The 27,771-nt window shown below is 40.6% G+C and overlaps 1 protein-coding gene across 1 annotated transcript; it reads left to right on the top strand.

Annotated features, from left to right (window-relative positions):
• The first annotated feature begins 6,476 nt into the window (after positions 1-6,476).
• On the top strand, positions 6,477-25,843 carry pik3ap1 (phosphoinositide-3-kinase adaptor protein 1). Its single transcript, XM_079559654.1, has 17 exons — positions 6,477-6,708; positions 10,250-10,675; positions 12,093-12,307; positions 13,148-13,292; positions 13,379-13,521; positions 15,950-16,082; positions 17,489-17,685; positions 17,891-18,065; positions 18,141-18,203; positions 19,358-19,621; positions 19,817-19,879; positions 21,523-21,716; positions 22,048-22,117; positions 22,821-23,012; positions 24,318-24,388; positions 24,505-24,605; positions 25,708-25,843. The coding sequence occupies exons 1-17, from the start codon at positions 6,681-6,683 to the stop codon at positions 25,820-25,822; spliced, it is 2,595 nt and encodes an 864-aa protein (XP_079415780.1). The 5' UTR covers positions 6,477-6,680; the 3' UTR covers positions 25,823-25,843.
• Positions 25,844-27,771: the final 1,928 nt, after the last annotated feature.

The raw sequence follows: 27,771 nt of genomic DNA, 5'->3' as shown, positions 1-27,771 counted from the left end.
CACAGACACGCTCTCATTCATCCTGGCCTGTTGTACATGTTTTAGTGTTGGGGGAAACCGTAGCACCAGGAGGAAACCTGCAGAGAACATGCAAACTCCACACACATGTCCGTGCAGGCTTTTGACCCTCTTTGCTGAAAACACGGCACTTAAAAGGACAGGATATTGGCTAACAAGGCTAAAATAGGAGCTAAATATTCCCTTATTAAACTCAGGCTGTGGGGATTTGAGTAGATCCACCTAATAGACAGTGGTTTCAGACAAAAGGTAACGCTGCGGTCATGCTTGTGGAGGCTAATGGAGGAGTTAGGAGAAATTAGGAAACTCTTTCTCTGCAGGAAATTGTTCTTAAAGACAGGTCACCGATCGGGCCGCTGCTCACACTCAAAAAACTTCTGCGGCCGCCATTATGAAGTCAAACAGAAACAAAGCTAATTGGAGCACGGCAAAGCGGCGCAAATCGATTTCAGGGCTTAGAAGTCAGGGTCGGACAAGGCCAGGGAACTCAGAACAGGAGGTGAAGTTCGGTGCAGGCCACACAGGCTAAAAATGAGGGGATTCACCGGGAGAGAGAGGGACACAATGTTTTTGAATCCCTTTTTATTTATTTTTATAAGTACTTTGAAGATGATTGTTTGTTCTTCGGTGTATTGTAAAAGCAGACATAATGAAGAATCCATATCAAATTCAATTCCAAAGAAAATAAGGCTTATTTCGCTTAAATAGAACCAGGCTGGACTTGGGTATTGTCAGAAGTTGAGGCCTGTTTAGTCCTTACTCTGGGATCAGCAGGAGACCACTCTCTGTGGTTCATATGGGACCAACATCACGTCACTCTCAGTAATGTTTTTTTTTTAGTGTAGAGATATATCTCGTTATTTTTTATTCAGATTCTGGGGTCTTAACCTCTTAACCTCTTAACTCCCGCCTGAACCGAGAGCATTTTCTCCAGTTTAGCTTTACCCAAATCCTGTAGGCTAGTTTAACACCTCATTTGAAAGCTAAGATCTACAAAACTCATCCAAATGGATCTTTTTCCTCACGTCATCAGATTTTTTTCCATCATCATTTTTTGTCACATTTTTTGTCATTTTTTTGGTCTTTTTTTGTCATTTTTTGTCACATTTTTGTCATTTTTTGTCACATTTTTGTCACATTTTTTTGTCACATTTTTGTCACATTTTTTGTCTTTTTTAAATCAATTTTTTGTCATTTTTTGTCTTTTTTTTGGTCTTTTTTGGTCTTTTTTGGTCACATTTTTGTCAAAGTTTTCTCACTTTTTTGTCACATCTTCATCATTGTTTTCATCTCAGTTCTGTCGCTATTTTCACACCTTTTTTCCAGAAGCTTTTGGATTGGGGTAAAGCCAAACTGGAGAAAATGTGCTCAGTTCAGGTGGGAGTTAAGGGGTTAAACCCCAACTTAACCAAGGCTATTTTCAGTTCAGCTTTACCCAAATCTAAAAGCTTCTTTACTGGAGTTGACAGTCTATAGGCCAGAGTAACACCTCATTTGAAAGCTCATTAAGACCTTCAAAATCACATTTTCATCACATTTTTGCTGCACTCTCATAGTTTTTTTTTTGGCCACTTTTTGTTGCACTTTTGTTGCTTTTTTTGTGTGTGTTTTCATCACTTTTTCACCCCTTTTTGTTGCATTTTTGTCACGTTTTTTGCTTCACTTTCATCAGGCTTTTAGATTTGGGTAAAGCCAAACTGGAGAAAATGTGCTCGGTTCAGGTGAGGGTTGAGGTTAAATTAACACCTTGGGGAAAGGCCTCAACTCTGACAATGTTCAAATCCAGGTTCTTTTTACTCCTGCATTTGACAACTGAAAGTATTATCTGCGCTTAATTTGTATTTTGATGTTTAATGGATTTGCCTCGTCTATTAAGCAGTTTATTATAACAAATCCAGTAATGTTTTTTTATTGACATGCACGTGACAGCGTTATCTCCTATGCTTCCTTACATCTTTTTTCGTCCTGGTGGTTTCTTGGTGGTCCTGACTTCTCCTCTGGCCTGTCTGGTTGCCGTCTGCCGCCCTCTAGTGGTTGAACTCCCTCAGTGCCATATGTTGCTCAAGTCCGGCATTTCTCAAGCAGTGGCTAATTTCTCAAGTGGTGACTAAAGCCTTTGGAATCTGCATCCTCACATGAACCACTGAGCGTCATGATGAACTCACGGAATTCACAGAAACAGCTGAGCAGCAGTGGAACTCACCAGATATTTAAGTTCCTTCCTTTTTCATGATCATTTCGGGGTGGAATAAATCTCCAGTTTGGCTTTGCCCAAATCTTAAAGTTTCTCGACCGGAGCTTACAGCGTAATTTGAAAGCTAAGACCGACAAAACTGATCTAAGATTTTTCTTTGTGTTGTTGCCGCTCTTTTGGTCATATTTTTGTTGCTTTTTTTGTCATATTTTTGTTGCCTGTTTTGCTGTGTGTGTGTGTCGCGTTTTTGTTGCCTTTTGTTGCATTTTCATCGCTTTTTGTCGACTATTTTGTTGCTTTTTTGTTGCTTTTTCATCACTTATTTTGCCTGAATTGTCTCTTTTTTGTTGTGTTTTCATCACTTTTTGTTGCCTGTTTTGTCACTTTTTTGTTGCTTTTTCATCATTTTTTCTCACCTGTTTTGTTTTGTTTTTGTCACTCTTCTGAGGCTTTTTTTGCTGTGTTTTCATCCTCATTACATCTCGTTTTTGTCGCTATTTTGATGTTTGTTTTTTCAAGAAAACATGCTCTGTTAATAGGTCAGGTAACCTATAGTTCACCTGCTAAGTTAAAGGAATAGGCCACCGTTTTTACATACTGAGATATGTTCTTACCTTAGCTTTGACGAGTTCTTTAGGACCTGTCTGGTCTTCACCCGTGCCTTCAATCACGTAAACACAGCGCAGACGGCGTTAGCATTTAGCCTCTCCTGCTCTCCTCTAAAGCTCCAAAACTGGTCAAGATAGAAGCTACCAAGCTCTTCCACGTTTTCCCTATTTAAATATGGTTACGTGAAGTGTTCCACTATAAAGTATAATTACACAAAATTAAACAATGTGGATTTGTAAAAACGGTGGCCTATTCCTTTAAGGTAGAGTCATACTTTATTAATCCCCGTAGGGAAATTCATTCTCTGCATTTGACCCATCCTCAATGCCGCTGGGGCGACCTGTAGGAGCAGTGACCTGGGCAGACATCTCCATGATGTGGGGCCAGGCTGGTGGTCAGAAACACCTGGAGGATTCACCTATTGTACATGTTTTTGGTGGTGGGGAAAACCGGAGTACCCGGAGGAAACCTACGCAGACACGGGGAGAACATGCAAACTCCACACACGTCCCTGGTGGGAATCGAACCCGAACCTTCTTGCTGTGAAGAACGAGCGCTGTGCTACCGTGCCGCCGTGCCGTTGTGCTAATGCTTTATTCTGATTTCATTTGCGATCATTTATTTCTACGAAAATGTTGCAAAAGCTTTCCTTTTAATGTGTCTTCACTTTTTCCACCAACATGAGCGTCTGCTATTTTAACCACTATAGGAAGTCATCAATCTATTTCAGTCTTTCAGCTTCAGTTTTTAGGCTGTTGCCACTTGACTTATGTCTCACCAGTGTTAGGTCACATGATGATGAAAATGGTTTGCACAACCACGCAATAAACTATCAGCATGTGAGCGCGTCCAGAAAATGTGTCTTATTGTGTATATGAAATATTTGAGCGCAGTAATAGTTAGTGAGTAAGTTAGTAAGTTAGTAAATATTACTGACACTTCCTGTTGTGTCTGCGTGTGACATGTTCTGTCCTTGATCCTGAACTCACAAACACAGTGAATTTGCCAGTGAAAGTCACAAATCACTTTACGAGGTGTTAAAGGGCTTGATCTTGTGGTCAGGTTAAGAAATGTTTAAAGAGACTAGATGCAGGTTGGTCATTTTATGCTCACTACTGCCACCTCAGGTCTTACATGTAACTGCAGATTCTATATTAAGCTCGTGCATTTTGAGTGACAGTGCCGGATTTTAACCTTTTACCACCCGCCGAAACCAAATCCATTCTCTCCTCTTTGCCATTGTCGTCACTTTTTATTTCCCTTTTGTGTTTTTGTCACTTTTTTATTACTCTTTTGCTGCTCTTTTGTCTTTTTCTGCTGGATTTTTGTCACTTTTTTGCTGGATTTTTGTCTTTTTCTGCTGGATTTTTGTCATTTTTTGCTGGATTTTTGTCACTTTTTTGTTGCTCTTTTGTTACTTTTTTGTTGAGTTGTGGTCATTTTTGTCGCTTTTTTTGGTCACTTTTTAGCGTTTTTTGTTGTGTTTACATTCTCATTTTCTTCTTCTCGTTTTTTGCCTCTGTTTTGAAGAAGCTTTTAGATTTGGAGAATTTGGAGAAAACATGTTCAGGTGGGAGTTAAGAGGTTAAAGGCAGTTGTGGTGAACAGGTCTGGGCTCATGCTACACATTTAGACATGGCTGGAACATGTAGGGGGAGGATAATACTTAGTTTAAACATTTTAAACTCTGTATAGTTCCTTTAAGTACAGGCACGTGATGAATCTTTAGAGAGTATGAAAGTACCTGTCAAGGTACCTCTGTAAACAATGCAACTACGATTCAGGGTGTTCTCTGCCTTAGGTCCATATTTGTTGGAATATTGTTGCTTTTTTTTGTCACTTTTTTGCTACTTTTTGTTGCATTTTGTTGCTTTATTGTCGATTTTTTGTTTTGTTTTCACATCCTCGTTTTCTTCTTGTTTTTAGTCACTGTTTGGCTGCTCTTTTGTCACTTTACATCCTCCTTTTCCCTCTTTTTGTCGCTGTTTTGACACTTTTTTACCCCCCAAGAAGCTCTTAGATTTGGGTAAAGCCAAACTGGAGAAATATGATCGGTTCAGGTGGGAGTTAAGAGGCAAAGTGACAAATGTTAATTTTGATGAGTAAAATCAATGTATTTTGTGTTTTTGTTACTTAATTCTTCATAATATCTTCTTTTTACGTGTTCTCGTGGTAATTTCTGTGAAAATTTTACATTATAATTACACATTATTTCAAGTTTTGGTTCTCATCATTAATGTCGCTACTGAAACTTTTACGCTCCAACAGTTCAGCACTCACAGCACTCAAGTCAAATTTTCTCTAAGTACATTTTCACTCTTAGTTGAGTAAATATTTGGGCCCACGACTTTTTACTTCTACTTGATTAAGATTATTTTAAAGTAGCGTTACTCTTAAATATTTTGACCTTCCCCAGAAAACATTTCCTTCAATATTATCTGCTGAAAAAGCATACACATTATCTGAGTCTGTTCTATCATTGTCTTATTATGAAAATGTAGTTTATTACATTAGGTCTAACAAAATCAATTCAGTCTTGGGTCTGTAGCCTTAACCTCTTAACCCCCGCCTTCACCAAGTGCATTTTTTCCAGTTCCGCTTTACCCAACACCTCATTTGAAAGCTGAGACCCGCAAAACGGATCTTTTTCCACGCATTGCTGCCGCGTTGTCGACATTTCTTTTTATTGCTTTTTTTGTTCCTCTTTTGTCACTTCTTCATCACATTTTTGTCACTTTTTCGTCACTTTTCTGCTACACTTTTGCTGCTCTTTTGTGGCTTAATTGTTGCACGTTCATCGCTTTCTGTCACTTTTCTGTTGCTCTTTTGTGGCACTTTTGGTGCTTTTTTTTTTCCATCACACATCTGTGGTCGCTTTTCTCTTATTCTTTGGTCGCTTTTTAGTCGCGTTTTTGTCGCTTTGCCGTCACGTTTTTGTTGTTTTCATCCTCGTTCTCGGCTCATTTTTGTCACTATTTTGACACTTTTTTCTCTCAAGAAGCTTTTAGAGGATAACATGGCTGAGGCCTGGGGCAACCTGTCTGTGCTGCTGACCTCACTGCAGCACCCTGGGAGTTTTCGGGAGATGTCTTGAGCCAGGAGGGAGTAGCTTTGCTGGAGTGCATGGTTTAAGTTGTAGGAACAAAACAGAAGACCCAAAGTAAACCTCATTATTCAAACTCTACATAAAGAGAATCCACTGTGCCACATTTTCTGCTATGGTAATGTCATCTGTAGCAGACAATAGCTTTTTTAATGATTTACTATTGTGGGATCAGAGAGTTCATACATTCATGACTATCATTCAGACAATACCTGGATCTATAGCAGCACAGTAAACCTTAACTGCTGCCGTTTGAAGGTCATTTTTTATCAACCCACCATTCATTATTGTTTAGTTACTGAGTGAAACTCTTGCACCTTGGTAAGGAAGTGCGAAAACGGAAGTTCTGCACATCAGGTGAAACCATATGACCATGCTCTTTAAAAATACATGTAGCCTCTGTCCGTTTGTGTTTAGTTAATGCTGGTTTTAGTTGCGTTTAATCAATTGTTTTTATGACTAATTGTGCAAGGGTCGATCTGATAACGCAGTGTTGCGGCACAGAGACGTTGGCTTGGTCGTTTTCACTTCTTCAACTGTTTCAGGAAGTGGGGCCATGTCACTAAAATCAGGAAACTAAGCTATTGCTATTTATACATGAGAGCGAGGAGGTTTTGAGCTGCTGAGCGCTCGTGCAGTTTCAGTGGAATAGAGGCACAGAGCAGGTGAACCTGACCCGGAGAGATACAGAGTTGTTCTGGGGGTCGATGATGCTCCACAGCAGGTGATTTTGGGACTTTGGTGAAACTTGGCAACATGGATGAAGACCTACAGAGTGTCCCAGGTAACTTTGTAAGCTCAACTTTGAATTAGAGGCTGTTTGTTAAGATGTTTACTTTCCCAAGCTTTTGTTTAATCTGCCTTATTTGCCATCTGATGTATGATTAAAAAAATATAATAATAATATGTGTATTGTTTTGAAAATGGAGTTTAACGCTTTAGAGCAATGTTTTTTGTAGCAACTAATAAAATAGCTTTCAAAGTAAATCCACAATAAGAAGTTTATAAAGAAAAGAGGCTGAAATAGACCTAAACCTTGGCTAAACGATGACTAATCCGAACAAAACTGGGTGTAAACCAGGAAAAGACCAAGCTTAAGCATAAATTACAAAAAGTACAACCATTTGCTCTGCACGTGAGAGTCATGAAACATTGTCACGGTGACTGAATGTTAAATGTAGCATGTAAATGTGTTTGCAAAGACAGGCTGTGATAAATCATCAACAATGTCGAGGTTCAATTGTTTAGTTCCATTCAAATAACCTAGTTTCGTTTAGGCTCATCATCCATAGCCTACATAATTCCAGTAATGAGATTTTTAAAGATGAAACTTCTTTGTGGTAATAAAGATAAAGATCTGCCCATGCCGGCGTCTGTCCAGGCTTAGTGAAGCTTGAAAACAACTTTAAAGTGCATTCATTTCTCAAATTTTAAGAAAACAACAACAAAAAATACAACAGTTGAAATTGTAGTTAAATAAGTGCATGTAGTTTTGTGGAGCTGCTTGTGCTTTTTTGTCTTTTCCCCAATAAGTCATCAAATTTCTATTATTGCTCAAGTATGTTTTTTACTCAGCACTAAAACTCCCAGGCATTTGCTCAACAAAGGAAGCCAGCCTGGTACTGCATGGCCATACAAACAAAAGAGATTATTTAACTAACTCTTATCATCGACTTCTATTTGCATTCTGTTGAGAAAGTTAAATATTTTGGCTGCACACCTCTGTTTTAGGATCTTGTCCTGCCTATTAGCATTTGTGTCCCCTTTCCTGTACCTGTTAGCGTTGGTGTATGTTAGCCCGTGCCCAGAGGTGCCCTGTTTAAATGCTGTAATGAACGCTCTAAACGCTGTGAACAGTGTTGATTCAGCCCCGTGTTTTTCGCCCGTGTTTGCTCAGCTCCTCTGTGGCTCAGCTGCCGAAAACACACAGGACGCTCATTGATTTTGCGCCCGCACAGTCACCTTGAGGCTCTCGGGCCGGACAGCTGCCCCTCTGTGGAGCCTTTTTCACTCTCCGACGCAACCTGCTGCAGCTCAGAACGCGCCCAGTGTGGAGTGATCGCGCTAATTCGGGAGATGATTGCTGCGTTTAGCTCTACATGCTTTTACAGGGGTCCGTGGTCGAGTTTAGGTTTGGCAGAAAGAACATTAAGCTCTGTGGAGGGGTTAATTTCAGTCATTTGTGGGGTTTCAACCTGGACACATTCCTTCATTTAGCTCATACCGTGACCAGTGATAAGTTATCCATCAAGAATGTTCCTACAGTGTTTGTTTTGTGAATCATATCTCAAATGCCCTGTGCTGTAACTTAAGACTCTCTTGTTAATGAGATTTTGAGCCCATAAATTATTAACAATATCAGAAGCTTATAAGTTTTGTAAAGGATCAATGGAGCCTCTCTATCGATGAGGTCGAAAATTATACCAAAACCTATTTTTTTGATCTGCTTGGCCTTGAGCAAAGCAAAGGAGTCTATGGAGGAAGTTAATCTAAAGTTCCCGGCACGGACGCTATAAGAGGATGGGAGCAGGAAAAGGCAAGGTTTGATACACTGCCTGGCACTACGAACAAAGAAAAAGGTCTCACGATCTGATATTTCATTGAGTTTTGTTTACAGCAGGCATTTGTTGTTTCAGTAAGCTTCTAAATCAAAAGATCCAATGTTGCGTACATTTTTTTATCAAGATCTTGTATTGATGACGGGAGAGTGTGAACCACTGCGTAAAGTTTTCTACAGCACATCTCAAAGATTCTCAAGATCTGGACTCTGTGGCGCCCAATCCATGTGTGAAAATGATGTCTCATGCTCCTGAACCACCAGGGGCGTAGCTTAGGCAGGGCAGGCAGCTGTTTCGGCCCCCCAGTACTGGCTCATTATGCACAGCTTTACAATGAATACTCGCTTGGTAAGAGTTTTCCTGATGATTGTGGTGCTGCTGTTACATTATCTCACCACTAACGCTATGTGACGCTGTTTATCCCCTTCAGCAGACATGCTTTAGTGAGTCTTGGCTTCTTAATTCTCAGAACGAGAAGTGGACGTACTTTTTCATGACTCCAACCCATTCTATTTTCCTATATAAGTGAAACCAGTTTACTGTAACACAGCATGACCTAAAGGACCTCATGCCTTTTGTTCCCATAATAATACAGAGACCTGAATTATGGGAGTTGTCAGGTGACCAACCCCTCGTCCGCTCTCCCAGTGCGTGCTTGAATGGATGTATTTGGCTTCTGGTTTCCATTGAACGGATTTCACACGTTTATATTCTTAGTAGTGGTTATTCTAGTTTATTGTGTATCTAGCAGCCTATATAAAATACTGTATGATATATGGCCCCCTGTGAACCTTTGCTTAGTGCGCCAAAGCACCCTTGCTACGCCACTGTGAACCACTCTTTCACAATGTGAGCCCGATGAATCCTGGCATTGTCATCTTGGAATATGCCCTGGTCATTCAGGATGATCAGCTGATGTCATTCTTTGGGCACAGTAGTGTTGCTGAACATAGACCTGACCAACTGCAGGAACCCCAGATCAGAACAATTAGTTAAATCCATGTGCTGATGTTTTTGGTTGTATACATTTTTTTTTTAAACACAAAAAAATTTAGTTTTCTGTGTTTGACCTATTTTTTTTTAGGAGTCGTGACTTTGCTCCAGCAGTGCCTGACCATAATCAAAAAGCTTCTTGGGGAAAGAATGAGAAGAAAACAAGGATGTAAACGCAACAAAAAAGTGACAAAAACTCAACCAAAAAGTGCCGAAAATTCAACAGAAAGTGACAAAAATTCAACAAAAATGTGACAAAAATTCAACCAAAAAATGACAAAAAATCAGCAAAAATGTGACAAAAATATGACAAAAACTCAACAAAAAAATGACAAAAACTCAGCAAAAATGTGACAAAAACTCAACAAAAAAATGACAAAAACTCAGCAAAGATGTGACAAAAATTCAACAAAAAGTGACAAAAATTCAACAAAAAATGTGACAAAAATTCAACAAAAATGTGACAAAAACTCAACCAAAAAGTGCCGAAAATTCAACAAAAAGTGACAAAAATTCAACAAAAATGTGACAAAAATTCAACCAAAATATGACAAAAACAACAAAAAAATGTGACAAAAACTCAACAAAAAAATGACAAAAACTCAGCAAAAATGTGGCAAAAAAACAAAACATTAAAAAGGTGACACAACACAGCAACAACGCAAGGAAAAAGATCAGTTTTGTGGGTCTTAGCTTTCAAATGAGGTGTTGCACATTCGGTTTAGGCAGAAACCAGTTCAACCTAATGATGCTAAATGTTTTCTTTTTCTCCAGCTGTACCTGAACACTTCTCCACATACGAGCTGCTGATTCTCTACACGGCTGAGGCTCATGAATGGGCTGCATACCTCCAGCACATCCTCACCTCCTCTAAAAAGTTTCCTAAAAAGTCTGTCGTATTGTACGCCGTGGGCCCCGAGGACCAGCTTCACGGATACAACTTTGACTCTTTCCAGCACTGCAAATGCATAGTGGTGCTTTTAAGCGGCACCTTTCTGGACGAGCTGAGGATCCCTGAGCTCAAGAGGGCGCTGCAGACGCTGTTGTGCCCCCCTCACAGAGTGGTGGCGCTGTTGTGCGGGGTCCAGGACGACCCTGTTCTAACAGACAGCTTCTCAGACTGGCCTTACTGGAGGAAACTGTACACAGAGGACGAGCCGGCGGTGTATGTGTCCACCATCCTGGAGTCTGTCAATGAGAGTGAGTCTGATACGACACAAGTGCTGGTTTCACTCATTTGAAAGCTAAGAATATCCACAGTTCAGTCACTGAGCTTTAACAACTGGAGGCTGCACTAGCGCTTGATTGGAGACAGGAGCTGGGATTGTGAAAGTATGAGAGACTGTTTTCATGTTTTTTGAGCTGAATTTTGCTTAAAGGAGCTATACCTGATTGTACAAGGAAACAGGGTCACTCAAATTTCAAATTGCTATTTTATGGTCCAAACTCATCTAAAACTTTCCTAATGCATTTACAACATCAAAATTCGTCACAGGGACTGAGTTTAAACCAGGTTTCACAACTTTCAGGGAGGAAAACTAAAATAAAATAAAAAGCCTACTAGCCTGACATTTTATAACTGTTTAAAGGGCTTTAAAACCAGTGTTTTTTGGACAAGTGTCTGCTTTTACCATATACTAAAGGACAAAACCAATTTTATTCCCATAACAGAAAATAAAAAAATCAGGGATATCGCCTTTAACCCCTTAACTCCCACCTGAACCGAGCACATTTTCTCCAGTTTGGCTTTACCCCAATCCAAAAGCGTCTGGAAAAAAGGTGTGAAAATAGCGACAGAACTGAGATGAAAACAATGATGAAGATGTGACAAACTGAGAAAACTTTGACAAAAAAGTGACGAAAAAATGACAAAAAAGTGACAAAAAATGACAAAAAAGACAAAAAATTGAAAACAAAAAAATAGACAAAAAATGTGACAAAAAATGTGACAAAAAATGTGACAAAAATTACCCAAAAAAATTACAAAAAAGGGAGTTGAATACCCCCCCAAAAAAAAGATGGAAAAAAATCTGATGACGGGAGATAAAAAATCCATTTAGATGAGCTTTGTAGATCTTAGCTTGAGGTGTTACACTGGCCTACAGGATTTGGGTAAAGCTGAACTGGAGAAAATGCTCTCGGTTCAGGCGGGAGTTAAGAGGTTAAAGATCTGGCAACTATGAGGCTTATACATTTGTTGTAATTGTGAATAAATCAACAGTGCAATTGTTATCAGTAAGATTTAATTTGAACATGGTTTTCTCATATTTAGGGACACATACAGGTCACGTTAATGAATTATATAAAAAAACAAAGCAAAGCAAACTCATAAAGCCTATTATTTCCTGATAGCTCTAGTCTAAACCATTATTGTTTTTTTTTCTAATTTTTAATGTCTCTCTTTAACATGAGACTGTAACATACTGTATGTTATGCCTAATAATCAACAAGATCCACTTTCCAGTGACATTGAAGGCCACAAGGCAAGTTTTCCTCTCAGATGTTTCACAATTTTCAACAGCTTGCAAAATTTGCCACTTGTGACAGGAGGAAAATGTAGGTGAAACATCAAACGACGGCACACAGGAACTGAGTTGGTCTGTGATGTTATTTTTAGGCAGGATGCGGCACGTCAGACACACGAGCGCGGAGCACGTCACCGCAGCGTCGGCAACTCAGAATCCCACGTCTTTGAAAACCGACGGCGAGGTTTCACCTGACCCCGAGCAGAGCGAGCCGGAGGAGGCAGAGGCTGAGAGGAGGGAGGAGCTGGAGACTGGAGCGACAGACCTCAGCTGCCTCACGGTGCAGCCCAACAGAGTCCGCTGTGGGGTACGACAATTTCATACTTTACTCATTCACTTCCAGGCCGTGAGCTCCATATCCGCAGCTGCCCCGGGGTAGATGACGACGGACGCGATGCCGCCAATCTGCACCTTTGGCCAGTCCGATCACCAATCACTAACACATTCAGTCACAGGCATATCAGTGTCTTGCCCCATAACAACAGTACACATTGGAGAATGGTTGGATCTGGGATCAGAGATGAGAGGTTTTGGGATTTTTGATTCTTTCTAAGATGCAGTAGGGGGCCAGTGTGCCTTTATCGAGGTGTCCGAACTGTGGCCGCTCTGACTTTTTTTGGTGAATTGGCAGATCTTATTACCTAAAACATGATTCACCAACTTCTGAAACAAAAAGTAAATTGTGACTTCCTGTTGACAATTTGAAACATGTCATCACCAGTGTGTGGCCCAAAATTAGAGCTTTGAGAAACTTAACTCAATGCGGGTTTGTAAAGCGCGATACAAGTGTAAGAGGTTCACTTTCTACTTTCAGTTTCTCTGCTTTGGGCTCATGATAATACTGTATGATGACATGATGTTGACGGCAAGGGAGGCTTCTTGCTCTATTGGTGTTTTTTTACTACAGGTTTCATCATTCGTCACAGTTATAGCAGCAAAAACAAACTTTTTTTTATTTGGGAATGAGCTGGTTTTAAGGTTCAAAGCCTAAATAAAGGTACGGGTTAAAACTCGCCGCATATTGAACATAAATGTTCAATATGCGGCCCACAAGTGAAAAAGTTTGGATACCCCTGATGTAGAGCAACCTTTTGACATAGCAAATCTTAATGCTAATTTAATGTTATGTTGTTTTGTTGTATTGCAGGACAAGGAGACAATTTACATCATTTTCCAACATAAAATAGATGAATATTCGGAATTGGAGGTGGAGTTTTCATCAGAAAGTTCAGACTCAAAGAGGATCCCGGCCAGAGTAGAAAACAGCTACACTCTGACTGTCACTGCACCTGGTACGTCTCGACAGGAAGTCACATCGACAAAATCTTTATCAGTATTTACTAAACCAAAACCCACACATCTGTGATGTTTTTTGTAGATTTTCCTGCCGGAGCTGTGTCTCTTACATTGCACACAAATGAGTCGAGTGTGAGCCTAAAACCTTTGACCTACTACACCAACCTGGGGGAAGTTAGCCGCTTTCTTGACAACGCAACAGATCCAGTCAACTTTATCTGTCAGGTAAGAATGGGCCAGATCCGACCCACCGAACAACCTGCTCTGACCCGATGCGACACACCGGTCCGCACTGGGCTATGTAAGATATCAATTGAACAGCTCTGCTTTACAACATCAGGCGAGAGTTCCAGTTGACTGGCAGTGCGATGTACCTTGTATCCGGCTCCCTGTGGGGAATTAGCAGTTTCACTCAGATCATGAATGTAAAAATGATGCTTTGTATAATGAGCAGCTGCTGGATGATCATTGACGTGTTAAAAACATCATGTGGGATGTTTTTTCTTCTTTGGAGGATTTGTGGGTGTTTGTTAACCTCTTAACTCCTGCCTGAACCGAGAGGATCTTTTTCCTCACGTCATCAGATTTTTTTTTTTTCATCATTATTTTGTTGGGTATTCCACTCATTTTTGTAACTTTTTTGCAATATTTTGTTATTTTTTGTCACATTTTTTTCATTCTTTCGTAAATTCTTTATCACATTTTTTTCATTTTTTTGTCATTTTTGGTCATTTTTTATCACATTTTTGTCATTTTTTCGTCCATTTTTTGTCACATTTTGTCACATTTTTGTCATTTTTTTGGTCATTTTTGTCACATTTTTGACATTTTTTCCGTCATTTTTTTAAATCAAATTTTTATCACATTTTTGTCATTTTTTGTCACATTTTTGTCATTTTTTCGTCATTTTTTTGCCAATTTCTTGTGACATCTTTGTGACATTTTTGGTACTTTTTCATACGTTTTTCGTCACTTTTTTGTCAATGTCTTCTCACTTTTTTGTCACATTTCCATCATTGTTTTCGTCTCAGTTTTGTTGCTATTTCCACAGCTTTTTTCCCAGAAGCTTTTGGACTGGGTTAAAGCCAAACTGGAGAAAATGTGCTCGGTTCAGGTGGGAGTTAAGGGGTTAAATCGACATCACATTCTGAACTCATCTATTTCAAAACAACCAGTGTGCCTTTACCAGTGTGCACCCTACACAAAGATATAAGCACATTGTAAGTGATTATGCATCAGTAACTCAATGCCCGCCACACAATCTTTAAATAATTACTTATTTGAGTGAGACTCGCCATATTTCCCGTAGGAGATAAAGGTCCGGAACGGGACAGGAAACAGGTTATGTGCATTTCAAGCCAACCAAAACTGATCTGATATTGCCTGGCATCTGTTTTTTTTTTCTTTTCTAAGCCACATAAGAGTAGAGCTGATACATATTGTTTTTAAATTTGTTGACTTGCACCAAAGCTTATGCCTCCAGTGGCTTGGTTGCCTTTTGCCTCCTAAAATGTGTTACTATTGTGTAAATCTCTTAACCCCCACCTTAACTGAGTGCATTTCCTCCAGCTCGGTATAACCCAAATCTAAAAGCTTCTTGACTGGAGAACTTACAGCCTATGACCAGCGTAATGCCTCATTTCAAAGCTTAGACCTACAAAACTGATGTTTTTTACATTATTTTTCATTGCATTTTTGCCACTTTTTCCATCGCTTTATCTGTGAGTTTTTGTTGCTCTTAAGTGGCTTTTCCGTTGCATTTTGGTCACATTTTGGCCCCCTTTTCTTCACATTTTTGTCTTTTTTTGTCACATATTTCTCATTTTCTTCTTAATTTGTGGCAATTTTGACGCTTTTTTCAAGAAGCTTTTAGATTTTAGTTATGCCAAACCGGAGAAAATGCGCTCAGTTCAGGTGGGGGTTAAGGGGTCAAATCATTGAAATACTTTAATAAATAAATACACATTACAGTCGTTTTCTCTCAAATTCTGTTCCCTTTTCAACTCCTCCGTGAATCTATTTAAAGCTTTTTCAGTCATTGTTCATAAAAATAGACATCCAGTTACAGAGCGGCAACTTCACACAAACCTCTTATTATTACACCCTGTGGTAAATGTAATAACAGTAAAAGGTTATGTTGATGTAGCAGCCGCCTGTTCATTCCTGTATTGTTTTTATCTGAGGAAACTAAAGCTACTGTATACAAGGGAGTGGTCACTTTTTATCTTCCCTTTTTATGTCTGAGAAGAACCTCACTGACTGAGTAACTACTAATGTGCTGTGTTTATGTTTATATGGCACATTATATACTGTAATCAAATTCAATTGGGCAGAACATTACATAAACTAGGTGAGGGTGATATTCCTTTATTCGTTTACTTAATGATTCCTATACTTTTATTTTATTCCTGTTGGCTTAACAGGTCCAGGGTTTTTGAGGTTTTACCCTAAATTGCAAAGCTCTTTTCATTTCAATAGAGATTTCTTGTCTGTAATCATTCCCTTCTCGGATCAATGCAGTTCGTCTCGTCTTGTGACTTTTCGTTGTGACATACTTGTGACTGGGTTCATTGGCAGCACAGCATTAAAACACCTTTCATTTTTAACTGTTGTATACCTAAATGACTGGCAATGCCCTGCTGTGTTTCCCCAGGCTTTTAAGTTACAGTCGAACACAACGGAGTCCTTAGACAACATGCTGACTGAGTGTCTAAAGTCCAAGATACCGGCCACTGGACTGCAGCTGTTTGGGATCCGGCAGATAGAAGAGGACAATATGACCTCATGTAAGTGATGTTCAAGAATCTATGGAACACAAAACACACTATTCATTTGTGCAGAGAAGATTATTTTTTAGAGAAGATATAGATTAAACGCATGATAAGACATCGGGCATTAATAATAGACTTCATCATTCAAGACATTTTTACAAAGCCTGGTCAAAATAAGTCGCCTCCTGGATCTGGAGCTTGCTTCAGTTTATCAGATCTGTCAGGACCCGATGGATTTATTTCTCTTTTCTTCCTTGATGGTTTCCTGAGGCGACGGACATGCTCCAAAATAACAATGCCAGGATTCATACATTAAGAGTAGATGTAGGGAGCATGAGACTATGGGCCCGATCTTGTGCATCAAAACGGAGACGATAGCGTGACATTTTGCGCTCAGTAGGAGCGCACTTTGTGATCTTGCCACTCCAGACTTAGCGCATTTAAGTGGGAGGAGACACAGATTTTCCTCCAACCAGATCGACTCCGCAGGAGAGTGGTTGTGTGGGGTGAACATGTGCTTTTGTTTTGCTTCGCGTTCACGCCAAGCGCGGGCAGATCCGCGCCACAGCGGACGCTGTAGCTCTTTTTCTCTCGAGACGTGAACATCGTTTAGCTCACGATGGGGTAAATAAAGTTTTTAGTTTGACCTGTGAGAGCCTAAGGCTGTAGAAAGAACGCAAGACAGTGCAATGTAAACGAGGAAGTGAATGTCAGCCGTGTTTCCATCAGTGCAGTCACCTCCTCTTGTGACGCCCCCTCACAGGTGGTGGAGGCGAATGGCACATATAGCGCCGCCACTCGGAAAATAATTCGCCAAGAGCCTGCGCCGCCCCGTGCGCCGCCACAAGATCTGGCCCATAATGTTCACACATGGATTGGCCACCACAGAGTCCAGATCTTAACTCCATTGACAATCTTTGGGATGTGCAGGAGAAGGATTTGCCAATGACACAACAGAGTGCCCCTGTGTTAAATCATTGACTCTCAAACCTAACTGGGAAACACTCTACCCGGCGTTTATAACGATGCATATACCCATTTTTTACAGCCATATAAATACCAACTAATATTTGACTTTTTGGGGCAGTACCTATTCTTGGGCAAACATGTATGACTATGACTTAATGCAATAGAAAACCTTTTTAAACGCAGATCACTCATTCGGAGAAGCTTTCACCTCCTACAATTTTGAATGTCTTGTAAATGGTTATATAAATATAATATAAAAATATAAATTTATTAACCAAAGATCTACTAAATTCTCCATAGGCTTTCATTGACACTTACAGGAAGCTTACACCCTACAAAAATGCAAAAGGGTGACGTTACATGAATGGGGTTATTGGAAGCTGTTGTTGAACCTGAGGAAATGGGAATACACATTTTCACTGCGCTGATACATAGTTTCTGTTGTCCTTTAGGTCAACGAAACGAGGAACTTCCCACACTACTCCACTTTGCCGCTAAATATGGCCTGAAGAAGCTCACTACCGCCCTCCTGCAGTGTCCCGGAGCACTGCAGGCCTACAGTGTCATGAACAAGGACGGGGACTATCCCAACACCCTGGCCGAAAAGTGCGGCTTCTCCGACCTGCGCCAGTTCATGGATGAGTTTGTGGTAAGTGGGAAATGTAGTAAACGACTGTCGTGTCAGCAGCCTCCACAGGGTGAAAGTGAAACAGCTGCGGTTTGTGGAGGTGCACAACTGTAAAACTGTAACATGTTTCACACTTCATGTTCTCAGTGTCTTTAATTGAATCTGTCGCCCACTTTGCTTTCTCGTTCGCATAAACTGAGTGGATGTGTTTTGTGGTGTGTCGTAGGAGACTGCAGACATGTTGAAATCTCATTTAGAGGAGACCATCGACCCGGAGGCAGAAGGAGAGGTGTACGAGAGGATGGCCACGTCGTCTCAGGACATAATCATGAACTACTCTCGCTCTGAGGACATCTATGAGTCTATGTTGGGGATCAACCCGGAGTGTGCAGAGGACTTGTGTAAGACTAACGCGTTTGCTCAGCTTAAGTCTGGAAAACATTACGGATTTTGTTCATTTTGAGGTTCAATTACAGACGAGGTGATGACAGCTGTGGATGAGAACCCAGAGGAGGCCATGCTCAGAAAGTTCTTCCAAGGTATTTACTTGTGTCATTGAGTTTCTCCACTCTGTCGTCTTCTAGGGTTAAAATAATTATAAGAGCTGATGGTAATTATTCAGTTATTGTTTTAAAGTGGACACATCATGCAAATCGACTTTCCTTGAGGTTTAAACCATGTTTGTTCCCTCGTCAAAGACAGACCTGGAGTAGTATTTCACAACATTCACACAGTTTTGAGTAATCCTCGGACAAAGCTGTTTAATTTCGCTGTGTCTTCTTCACGGTGTCAGCACTTCATTCTGTACTTCCTGATTGCGTCATTGTTCAAACTCAAAAAACTGTCAAACACATTTTTAAAGCCCATAATCCAACTTTATCAATTGTGAACAGTTTCAAGTTATTTTTTAAGAAATGTGTTCCTATAGCTGCTCCTTTGCCTGAATTTCATTGTTACTCTTTAATTCTTACAGAGACATACTGTATTTTCAAATAATAAAACGTAAAATATCAAAGCTGAGGCACCCAAGATAAGGTTTTTAAGTCTATTTTTATTATTTTTAGGCTCCATGTGCATGACACAGCCACTATAATAGATGACCAAAATATCACAGTTAAAAGCACTATATATAAGTAAAATCTAAGGTAATTTTTATTATTTCATCAATATTGACCAAGTGTGGAGTAGAGCTGCTGCTCCTACATGTCAAGAGGAGCCAGCAGGGGTGGATTCCTCCCTAGGAAGGTATTTTGTGCTTGCCCCACTGAGGGGGCCCCTATGGAAGATGAGGGGGTCACTGGAGGGACTATGTCTCTCAGTCAGGGGACACCTTGGGATCCCCCAGGAAAAGCAACTGTTTGCGGATAGGGAAGTCTGGACATCCCTGCTCAAACTGCTGCTTCTACCTATACTAAAATATTTGTCATTGAGAACCAGAAAACAGAACAATAATGTGAATTTAATACATAATAGAATATTTCTATTAAATTTGCATCATTTATTTGAGCTGAAATAACCACGTAGCTTCCTTTAGTGCTGTCCCAGGACCAACAGTATCAAAACTAATTTTTCTAAACATAGAATATTTGTTTCAGTGCCTGCTTTCAATACTTTTTTCTACACCAGTAGTACCTAATAACTTCTTCCAGTGAAACCTTTGCAATAGGTTTTTATAATTTTTGTGTATTTTCAGCCAATCCTGAGTCCAGTGCTGCTCCCCAAAGTGACACACCGGACCATGCGGTGGAGGAGAGAGAAAACCCCGAGCGCAATGAGTTTGACCTGATCGAGGAAGAGGAGGACCCGTATGACCTTAATTTACACGATATCTACGACACAGTGGACACAGACATCATGTACACGCCGGGAGTTCAGAACCGCCCTCCCGCCCCTGTCCCCCGTCCTGAACCAGAACCGCAGCGGGACCAGGACAAACCTATGGCCTACATCAGCAGAGGTAATGCAGTCAGGGGGCACATCCGACTCTATTCATTTTGGGCTTTGGCTCCCAGCCCTGCCCCACTGTGGTAGTGGCGTTGGGTTACTAGCTATAGGAATTATGGGATTTGTGTTTCATTTTTTTTTACCAAAAGTCATTAGTTGTAGTAAGTATAAAATTAGACTTACTGACTTTTATCTTTTTCTTTTGCAGTATTTTCGGATAAAAACCTGCCCCAGTTGAAAAGAGAGTCTCAAGACAAGACATATGCAACAGGTAAAGCTCTGGAAATAAACACAAACACAGAAGTAACATATCATTGGCACCTTTGTTGATCTCGCTGAAGATAGATAGATACATAAGGGGCCCGATCTTGTGCATCAAAACGGAGACGATAGCGTGACATTTTGCGCTCAGTCGGAGCGCACTTTGTGATCTTGCCACTCCAGACTTAGCGCATTTACGTGGGTGGAGACGCACGCATTTTCCTCCAACCAGATCGACTCCGCGTCCAGGAGAGTGGTTGTGTGGGAGTGGGGGGTGAACATGTGCTTTTGTTTTGCTTCGCGTTCACGCCGAGCGCGGCCGATCCGCGCCACAGCGGACGCTGTAGCTCTTTTTCTCTCGAGACGTGAACATGGTTTAGCTCACGATGGGGTAAATAAAGTTTTTAGTTGGACCTGTGAGAGCCTAAGGCTTAAGAAAGAACGCAAGACAGCGCAATGTAAACGAGGAAGTGAACGTCAGCCGTGTTTCCATCAGTGCAGTCACCTCCTCTTGTGACGCCCCCTCACAGGTGGCGGAGGCGAATGGCACATATAGCTCCACCACTCGGAAAATAATTCGCCAAGAGCCTGCGCCGCCCCGTGCGCCGCCACAAGATCTGGCCCAAGGTGTCCGTTGTCTTTATATTTGTTTTGTATATGTTAAAGTTTATGTTCCTGTAAGTGATTACATCAGCTTTAGATTCACAGAAAAGCTCTGAAACACATTCTAATGGCAGAACACATCAGCCCACAGCTTTCCCGCAGCCGAGTCCCTCATTCATATGACTCTTGAGGTTAAACCAGCATCTACTATCTCTAGATTAGATAAAGCCACAGCACTGAAACTGCCCCCCTTCTCCAAAACACACACTCATGCAGTCTGTGCATACCTCAGTGTTGATGAGGAAGACATTTGCTTCTGCTCGATAGTAGCAGCACAATATTTACAATCAATAAAGTGTGCACCAAATTAAAAGAAAACAACATTTAAACTTTTCTGAATCAAATTAAAGCCAGGCCTTTACACTATTTGTAACTGTGTCGAAACTGTAGAAAGGAAGTGGGTATAGCTGTCAAGGCAATTATATTAGACCAAATATTTAGCTCTACAACAATACATGTATGTAATAACAATAACAAATGCATATTAGCAGGAAGATGCTACATAAGTGTATAGAGTGTTTGTTTATTTATTTATTTAGATATAGTATGTTCTTTAGATTCCTTATATATTTTTTACTAAATACGAGCTGCAGTTCATCCGAGAAAAACTGCTGCTCGAGTTCTGACGTGAGCCAGGAGCCATATTAGTCCAGTGCTCAGGTCTCTGCACTGGCATCCTGAAAGCAGTCGTGTTTAACTTTATAGACAAGTGACAGTTTTTCAGCCACACTCTTTATTTTTAATGTAACTTTTTATATTTTACATACTAACACACACTTCCTGCTCTACCAATAGACCTTGCCTCTTCTTGTTTCCTTTTGCAAGACGTGTGTGTGTCTGTGGTTGGCGGTGGGTATAAGGGTCAGAACGGCTGTAGAACAGTGACTTCCTTCCTCCAAAAGTGGAAAAAAGAATTAACTCTGACCTACTCTAGCTCTTTCAAAAGCTTGTCCAAACCTAGAATTTAATTTTGCCGTCTTGTTTCCGCAGCTCGGCCCCCGTCCCTGAACCAAAGCGCCGTGTACGACCCCTACGCCGGGATGAAGACGCCGGGGCAGAGGCAGCTCATATCCCTGCAGGAGCGCGTCAAAGTCGGGGAGATCACCGTGGAGGAGGCTGTGCAGGAGTTTAAAGCCTGGCAGTTCGACCACGACCGAAGAGCCCACTCCATACGTTACCAGCAGGTCAGTGGAGCTGTGAGAGAGAGAGGAAGGGGGGGGGGTTCAGTGGTTTTAGCATGAGATAACCCACCAATCATTTACTAAGATAATTTCCGTCAGTGTAATAAGTGACTAGACAAAGGGTGGGAGTCATTCTGGGTGGGATTTGGGAGTTAAAGTGTGAAGCTGATGTATTAGGCTAAATAATGGTAGCTGCTCAAGTGATTATGACTGTACTAAGAGGCGCTTCATACTAAAGGCCATTGAATGTTGAAAAGGATCAAAGTGGTCGAAGGAGGGGAAGTCGGATGCAGAAATATTTATCGTAAAAAATATTTATCCATTCGTCTTTCAGGAAAATCTCAAGAGGTTACGAGACAGCATCACCAGACGGCACAAAGAGAGAGAGAAAATAGGACAAACAGGTAACCTTTGTTTTGCCTTATTGTTTTGTATTGTTTTGAAACCCGTATTGAAATACCTTTAAAGTGGACATATCACAGAAAAATGATGCTTTTAAAAATGTAGTACCTCAACATCGATATTTTACATTTTATAATCTGAAATAATGTCTCTGCAAGCATATATAGTAATGATGGGCAGGCAGCAGTGGGAATGACACAGTGAAAACACACTTTCATTTTCTGTAAGCTGAATGCAAACAACTTTGCTTCTGCTGCGTGGTGAGTCACAGCTCCGACAATATGACTCTTCATGCTAAAATAATCATCCATTTTGCATGATTTTCAATGAATGGCATCATGCATATTATATATATCATTATTTATTAATTCATCTGGTTGAGACAGTGCACGTTAATGAACAAACATGGGACTCATGCATGTAAATAAGCTACACTGCATTGTAGCCTTGAACTAATTTCCATCCGTTGTCCCACACTCGTACTCTCAAACACACTCTCATTCATCCTGGCCTATTGGACCTGCTTTCACAGTCATTAGTGGGCCAAGAGTGGTCTAGAGTTCTGCCGGGACAGGAAAGGGTTACACTGTACGCCACATCAAGCCAACCAGAGTCAAGTATTACAATCTCTACATGTGCCACAATATGTGAAAAATGTTGTTTTGTAAAGTTAATCCCATGATAATCTGTTGTTGTCTCCTTCAGATTTTGAGATCACAGCTCCTTTGCAGACGAACCTGTACTGGGGCTCAGCGGCCTCTCTGGAGTGCGCTGTTTATGAACCTACGCCTCGTGTGACGGCTCTGCCTCCCTCTGCGAATCCCCCCACGGCGCCCCCTGCTGGACAGGGCATCAAGAGGGGCAGCTGGAAGAACGGCAGCACCTCCAGCACCTCCAGTAAGTATTATAGTGTACTCAGATGAGGTTTAGGGTTAGGGTTAGGACTCAATGGACCCAATGGACTCAACCTGTAACAGTGTCATTCAAGTACATCGTTGGGTCACTTTAATTACACTGAGCATGAGCTGCAACAATTGGCTCACTCTCTTTAAGGCTGATTCAGAACAAAAAAGTTCACTCAAAACTCAGTACTCCTGTAATATTTTATCTTTTCCAGAAAGGCCCTTCTGATCCCGAGTTCAGACAGAAAGAGCGGCGTTATTTTGGACAGTCTAAGCCAAATTTATATCCAAATGAAAGTCAAAATTCTATGCGCAGCCTCAGGTGGAAGGGTTCAAGTATCTCTGGGTCTTGTTCATCATGAATGAGATGGAGTGTGAGATTGACTGACATATCGGAGCGGCGGCGGCGGTGATGCGGTCGCTGTATCAGACTGTTGTGGTGGTGAAGAAGGAGTTGAGTCGAAAGGCAAAGCTCTCGATTTTTCTGGTCGATCTACGTTCCTATCCTGACCTACGATCATAACATCTGGGTCATGACCGAAAGGACGAGATCGCAGATACGGGCGGCCAAAATGAGTTTCCTTCGCAGGGTGGCTGGGTGCACCCTTAGAGATAGGATCCGGGCGGGTCCCATAAGGAGGAGGATCCCAGGAAAGACCGAGAGGACACGCTGGAGGGACCATGTCTCTCAGCTGGCCTGGTGCCGCCTCACGATCCTCTCAGAGCAGCTGGAGGAAGTGTGTGTGCAAGTCTATGCATCTCTGCTCAGTAAAGTAAAGTAAGTGAAGTAAATATGTAAATCGATGGATAAAATCTAATGAATAACAAAAAACATTTGAGTAATATGCATTTAGAGCAGTGGTTCTCAGGCTTGAAGGTCTAAATATGGTTCTTTAGATACCTTTCATAGTTTTGATGATCTGCTTCATGCTTAAAGCTCCATTCATCATAGAAGGACACACTGCATGTGGATACTACAGTACATGGACACCAGAATCACGGGTTTAGAATAATAATAATTTGCTCATGAGAAACTGATGTGTTTTCAGAGAATGGACAGGGAAGTATTTTCAGAAACCTTCGTCTAGCTTTGAACAGCAGCGGGAAGATTCTCGCATTGATATTTTAGACTCTGTCAGTCCCCTCTCACGTCTTGTAAAATGCAACAGTTTTGTTTTGACGCTTTTGGCGGCGACATTTGGCCAAAGCCGTGTTACACCACCGCTCACCGCAGACATGGGCCGCACGCTGTTTCCTGTTTCCTTTTGCACATTTGAACAGTTTTATTTTCTCTCCTCAGGTACAGAGAGCAACAGGCTGAGCACTCACAGCACCATGAGCTTCAGCAGCGGCACCGAGCCCGAACTAGAGGTGAAAGCCCGAATAAAATGTTCTTTCAGTATAATCGCAGCAACGTCTACCTGTTTTAAAGCACAACATTTTTACACATTTTTGGCAAATTATTAACATTTGCAATTCCTTTTTAGGACCCATTAGACTGTCTCCCTCCTCCCGCTCGACCCCCGCGTCCGTCTGATCCTCTGCCCCTGACCCCGCCCCCCAGAGTCCCCCCACGGATCCCAGAGAGGTCAGTCTTTCAGAAAACATCGGCACCCCAAATGACACAGACAATGGGATTTTTGTACTGCGTTTTCAAAATGAAGCCTGTGGACGAGGACCTTTTATTACGATAAATACCTCATAAAAATGTTATGAGATTCTTAAGAATTATGCTATAATTAACAAATTTGGCGTAGCAAGTCCAACTCAATGGTCAGCGGTCAGTTCTTTTTCCCCACATGGAAGCTCTGAAAACACTGCATACAATATTTGAACCTTGTGAAACTTATAATAAACTGAAATAATGAAAAAAATAAAGAATGATTTGCTCAGTCACAGTTATCAGAAGTCACTGCTGTTTTCGTAGCCAAAAACAAGCAGCCACACGATGAACCACTTAAAAAGGAAGTGACACTTTTAACAAGTAGCTCTTCCTGAAAGACCCGCAAAAACAATGCTTACTGTAAATGCTTAGTCTTTTTTGTTTTGTAAAGAGTTTATTTTTGTTAGATGCATTTTTGAGGGCTGTGCATATGAGTGAGATGATTCCAGCAAAAGTGCCAGTCCCTCTATCGCACGTATTTGCTCAGCAGATGACGAGAAGAACAATGAGGCAAGTTTTTTTTGTAGGGCACAGTTTTTTACACTGTGCTTTACAGAAAAAAAATATGCATTGAAATAAAGACAACATCAAATTAAAAGTGGAGAATGTTGACGTTTCTCTGATGTTACGGTTCACTTTATTGTCCGCATGGTCCTTTGCATCTGACCAGTCCTTCAATGCCACCGGGGCAACCTATAAATGGGCGACCAGGTCAATTCCTATCTGGACGATCCACCTATTGTGCATGTTTTTGGTTGATGAAGGAAAACCAGAGCAGCTGGAGAAATCGCATCCAAGCACAGGGAGAGAAGCATGTCAACTCCACCTATGACCTTCTTACTGTGAAGCGAGAGCGCTAACCACTCAGCCAGGGACTATCCCAATACATAAGTCCCCGGTACTGAGAGCATAGTCTGCCTGCGGTGAAGACGATGAGCTTCTCTTCCTCTTGCCTGTGTTCTCTGTGTCATTATATGACATTGTGTTTATTAGTAACACAGTCTTTGTTTTGATTTACGTGTTGCAGAGTCCCTGAGAAGATGCTGAACGATCGATATATTTCATGTCCAACGCGAGCCCTGCCTCAGCTCCCACAGCGTCAGACTGAGGCGGCGCCCCCTGTGCCTCGCCGCCAGCGATGATCCACACTCCTCACCAGGGCAGTTACACAACATATTAAAGACTGTGAACATAAACAATCCACATACATTTTTTTTTCACTCATGTTATATTTTCCATCACAAATGTTCTGTTGCGATCCTTTGACCAATGTTTAATATGTACAGTGTGTGTGACCGATTTGTAGCATTATCTTAGGTTTTAAGTTAAATTTATCTCTTGTCATGACTTGTTTGTTGCAGAATAAATTGATTTGCTCTTGTACTGCATTTGTCATCTCATCTAAAATGCGTCCCTTTTTGTTATTGTGGGATCGTTCTTACTCTCTTACTGTTACATGTGTTGTGAAGCAGAGTTAATGAACTGATGGATTTAAATAGCTTAACCTCTTAACTCCCGCCTGAACCGAGAGATCTTTTTCCTCACGTCATCAGATTTTTTTTCCATCATTTTTTTGTGGGGTGTTCAACTCATTTTTGTAACTTTTTTGTCATTTTTTTTGTCATTTTTTTGGTCATTTTGTTGTCTATTTTTTTGTCAATTTTTTATCACATTTTGGTCAGATTTTTGTCATTTTTTTGTCAATTTTTCGTCACTTTTTCGTCTAATTTTTGTCATTTTTTAGTCACATTTTTATCACATTTTTGTCATTTTTTTGTCATTTTTTGTCATTTTTTTCCCCACATTTTGTCACATTTTTGTCATTTTTTTGTCATTTTTTCGTCTAATTTTTGTCATTTTTTGTCAAATTTTTATCACATTTTTGTCAAATTTTTGTCATTTTTTTGTCATTTTTTGTCATTTTTGGGGTCACATTTTTGTCAATTTTTTGTCATTTTTTTTGTCATTTTTGGGGTCACATTTTTGTCAAATTTTTGTCTTTTTTTTCATTTTTTTTTTCATTTTTTTGTCTTTTTTGGGGTCACATTTTGTCACATTTTTGTCCATTTCTTGTGACATTTTTGTGACATTTCCATCATTGTTTTCGTCTCAGTTTTGTCGCTATTTTCACAGCGACAAAACTTTTGGATTGGGGTAAAGCCAAACTGGAGAAAATGTGCTGGGTTCAGGTGGGAGTTAAGGGGTTAAATAGCTCCTGTAAGTGAGAGTGTTTTTGTATTCTCTTTGTCAGTCCCACCTCTCCCTTTCCCCAGGGGCTGCAGAAAATCTAAAAACCTCTTCCAGTAAATTCGTTTGCAATACCTTTCATGATCACACGATGGTGCTCCATACTTTGATTGGACCGTCATCGTGGCACGGGGAATTCATGCAGATCCAAAGCACTGCATCGGGTATAAGTGACTTCACAATTTGAACTTCCCTTCCCACACTGTAGGAACACACAGTTATTTTGAGATAAGCTTTTTGATTAATGAACCATGAGAATAGGCTACAGCTTCCAGTCACACTTGTCCAAATCAAATTGATTTGTTTAGCTAAGGCTAATAGTAATAATAAAAATTATAATAATGGATTTTATTTATAATGCACTTTACATTTGGTAAACAAATCTCAAAATGGCAATTCAACAATTCAGATGGCGCGATTGTGAGAGCTAGAAATGAGTTTGGACCAAACACAGTTTGAACAGGAAAAATCATGTACCCGGCGTTTTAAAGATTACAGTTAATCTACTGCGTTGTGTGTTTCTTCATAAACCTATACGAATAACTTTTTTTTCAACTTCCTTTTCTTTTCTTTTAAAACAAGATAAGATAGAACTTTATTGATCTCATAATGGGGAAATTCACCTGCTGTAACAGCTCTCAACAACACTCAGGTTCAAATGGAAAATGTGCAATGAAGTAATAGTAATAAGAGGTTAAATTGTAAATAATACGCAAATAATGAAGCAAGTTACTGTAAATATTGTATTTGGACTCTTGTGGAGGTGATCCTTCAACTGGTGCTTCTTGTAGATTTATATTTGTATTTTATATAGTGTATAAAAAGTTGCATTATGCAACTTTTT

This window comes from Gobius niger (genome assembly GCF_951799975.1).
Source record: "Gobius niger genome assembly, chromosome: 7".
Classification (NCBI taxonomy): Eukaryota; Metazoa; Chordata; class Actinopteri; order Gobiiformes; family Gobiidae; genus Gobius; species Gobius niger.
The sequence above is the reverse complement of the archived record's forward strand: the minus strand, read 5'-3'. Positions and strand labels throughout refer to the sequence as shown.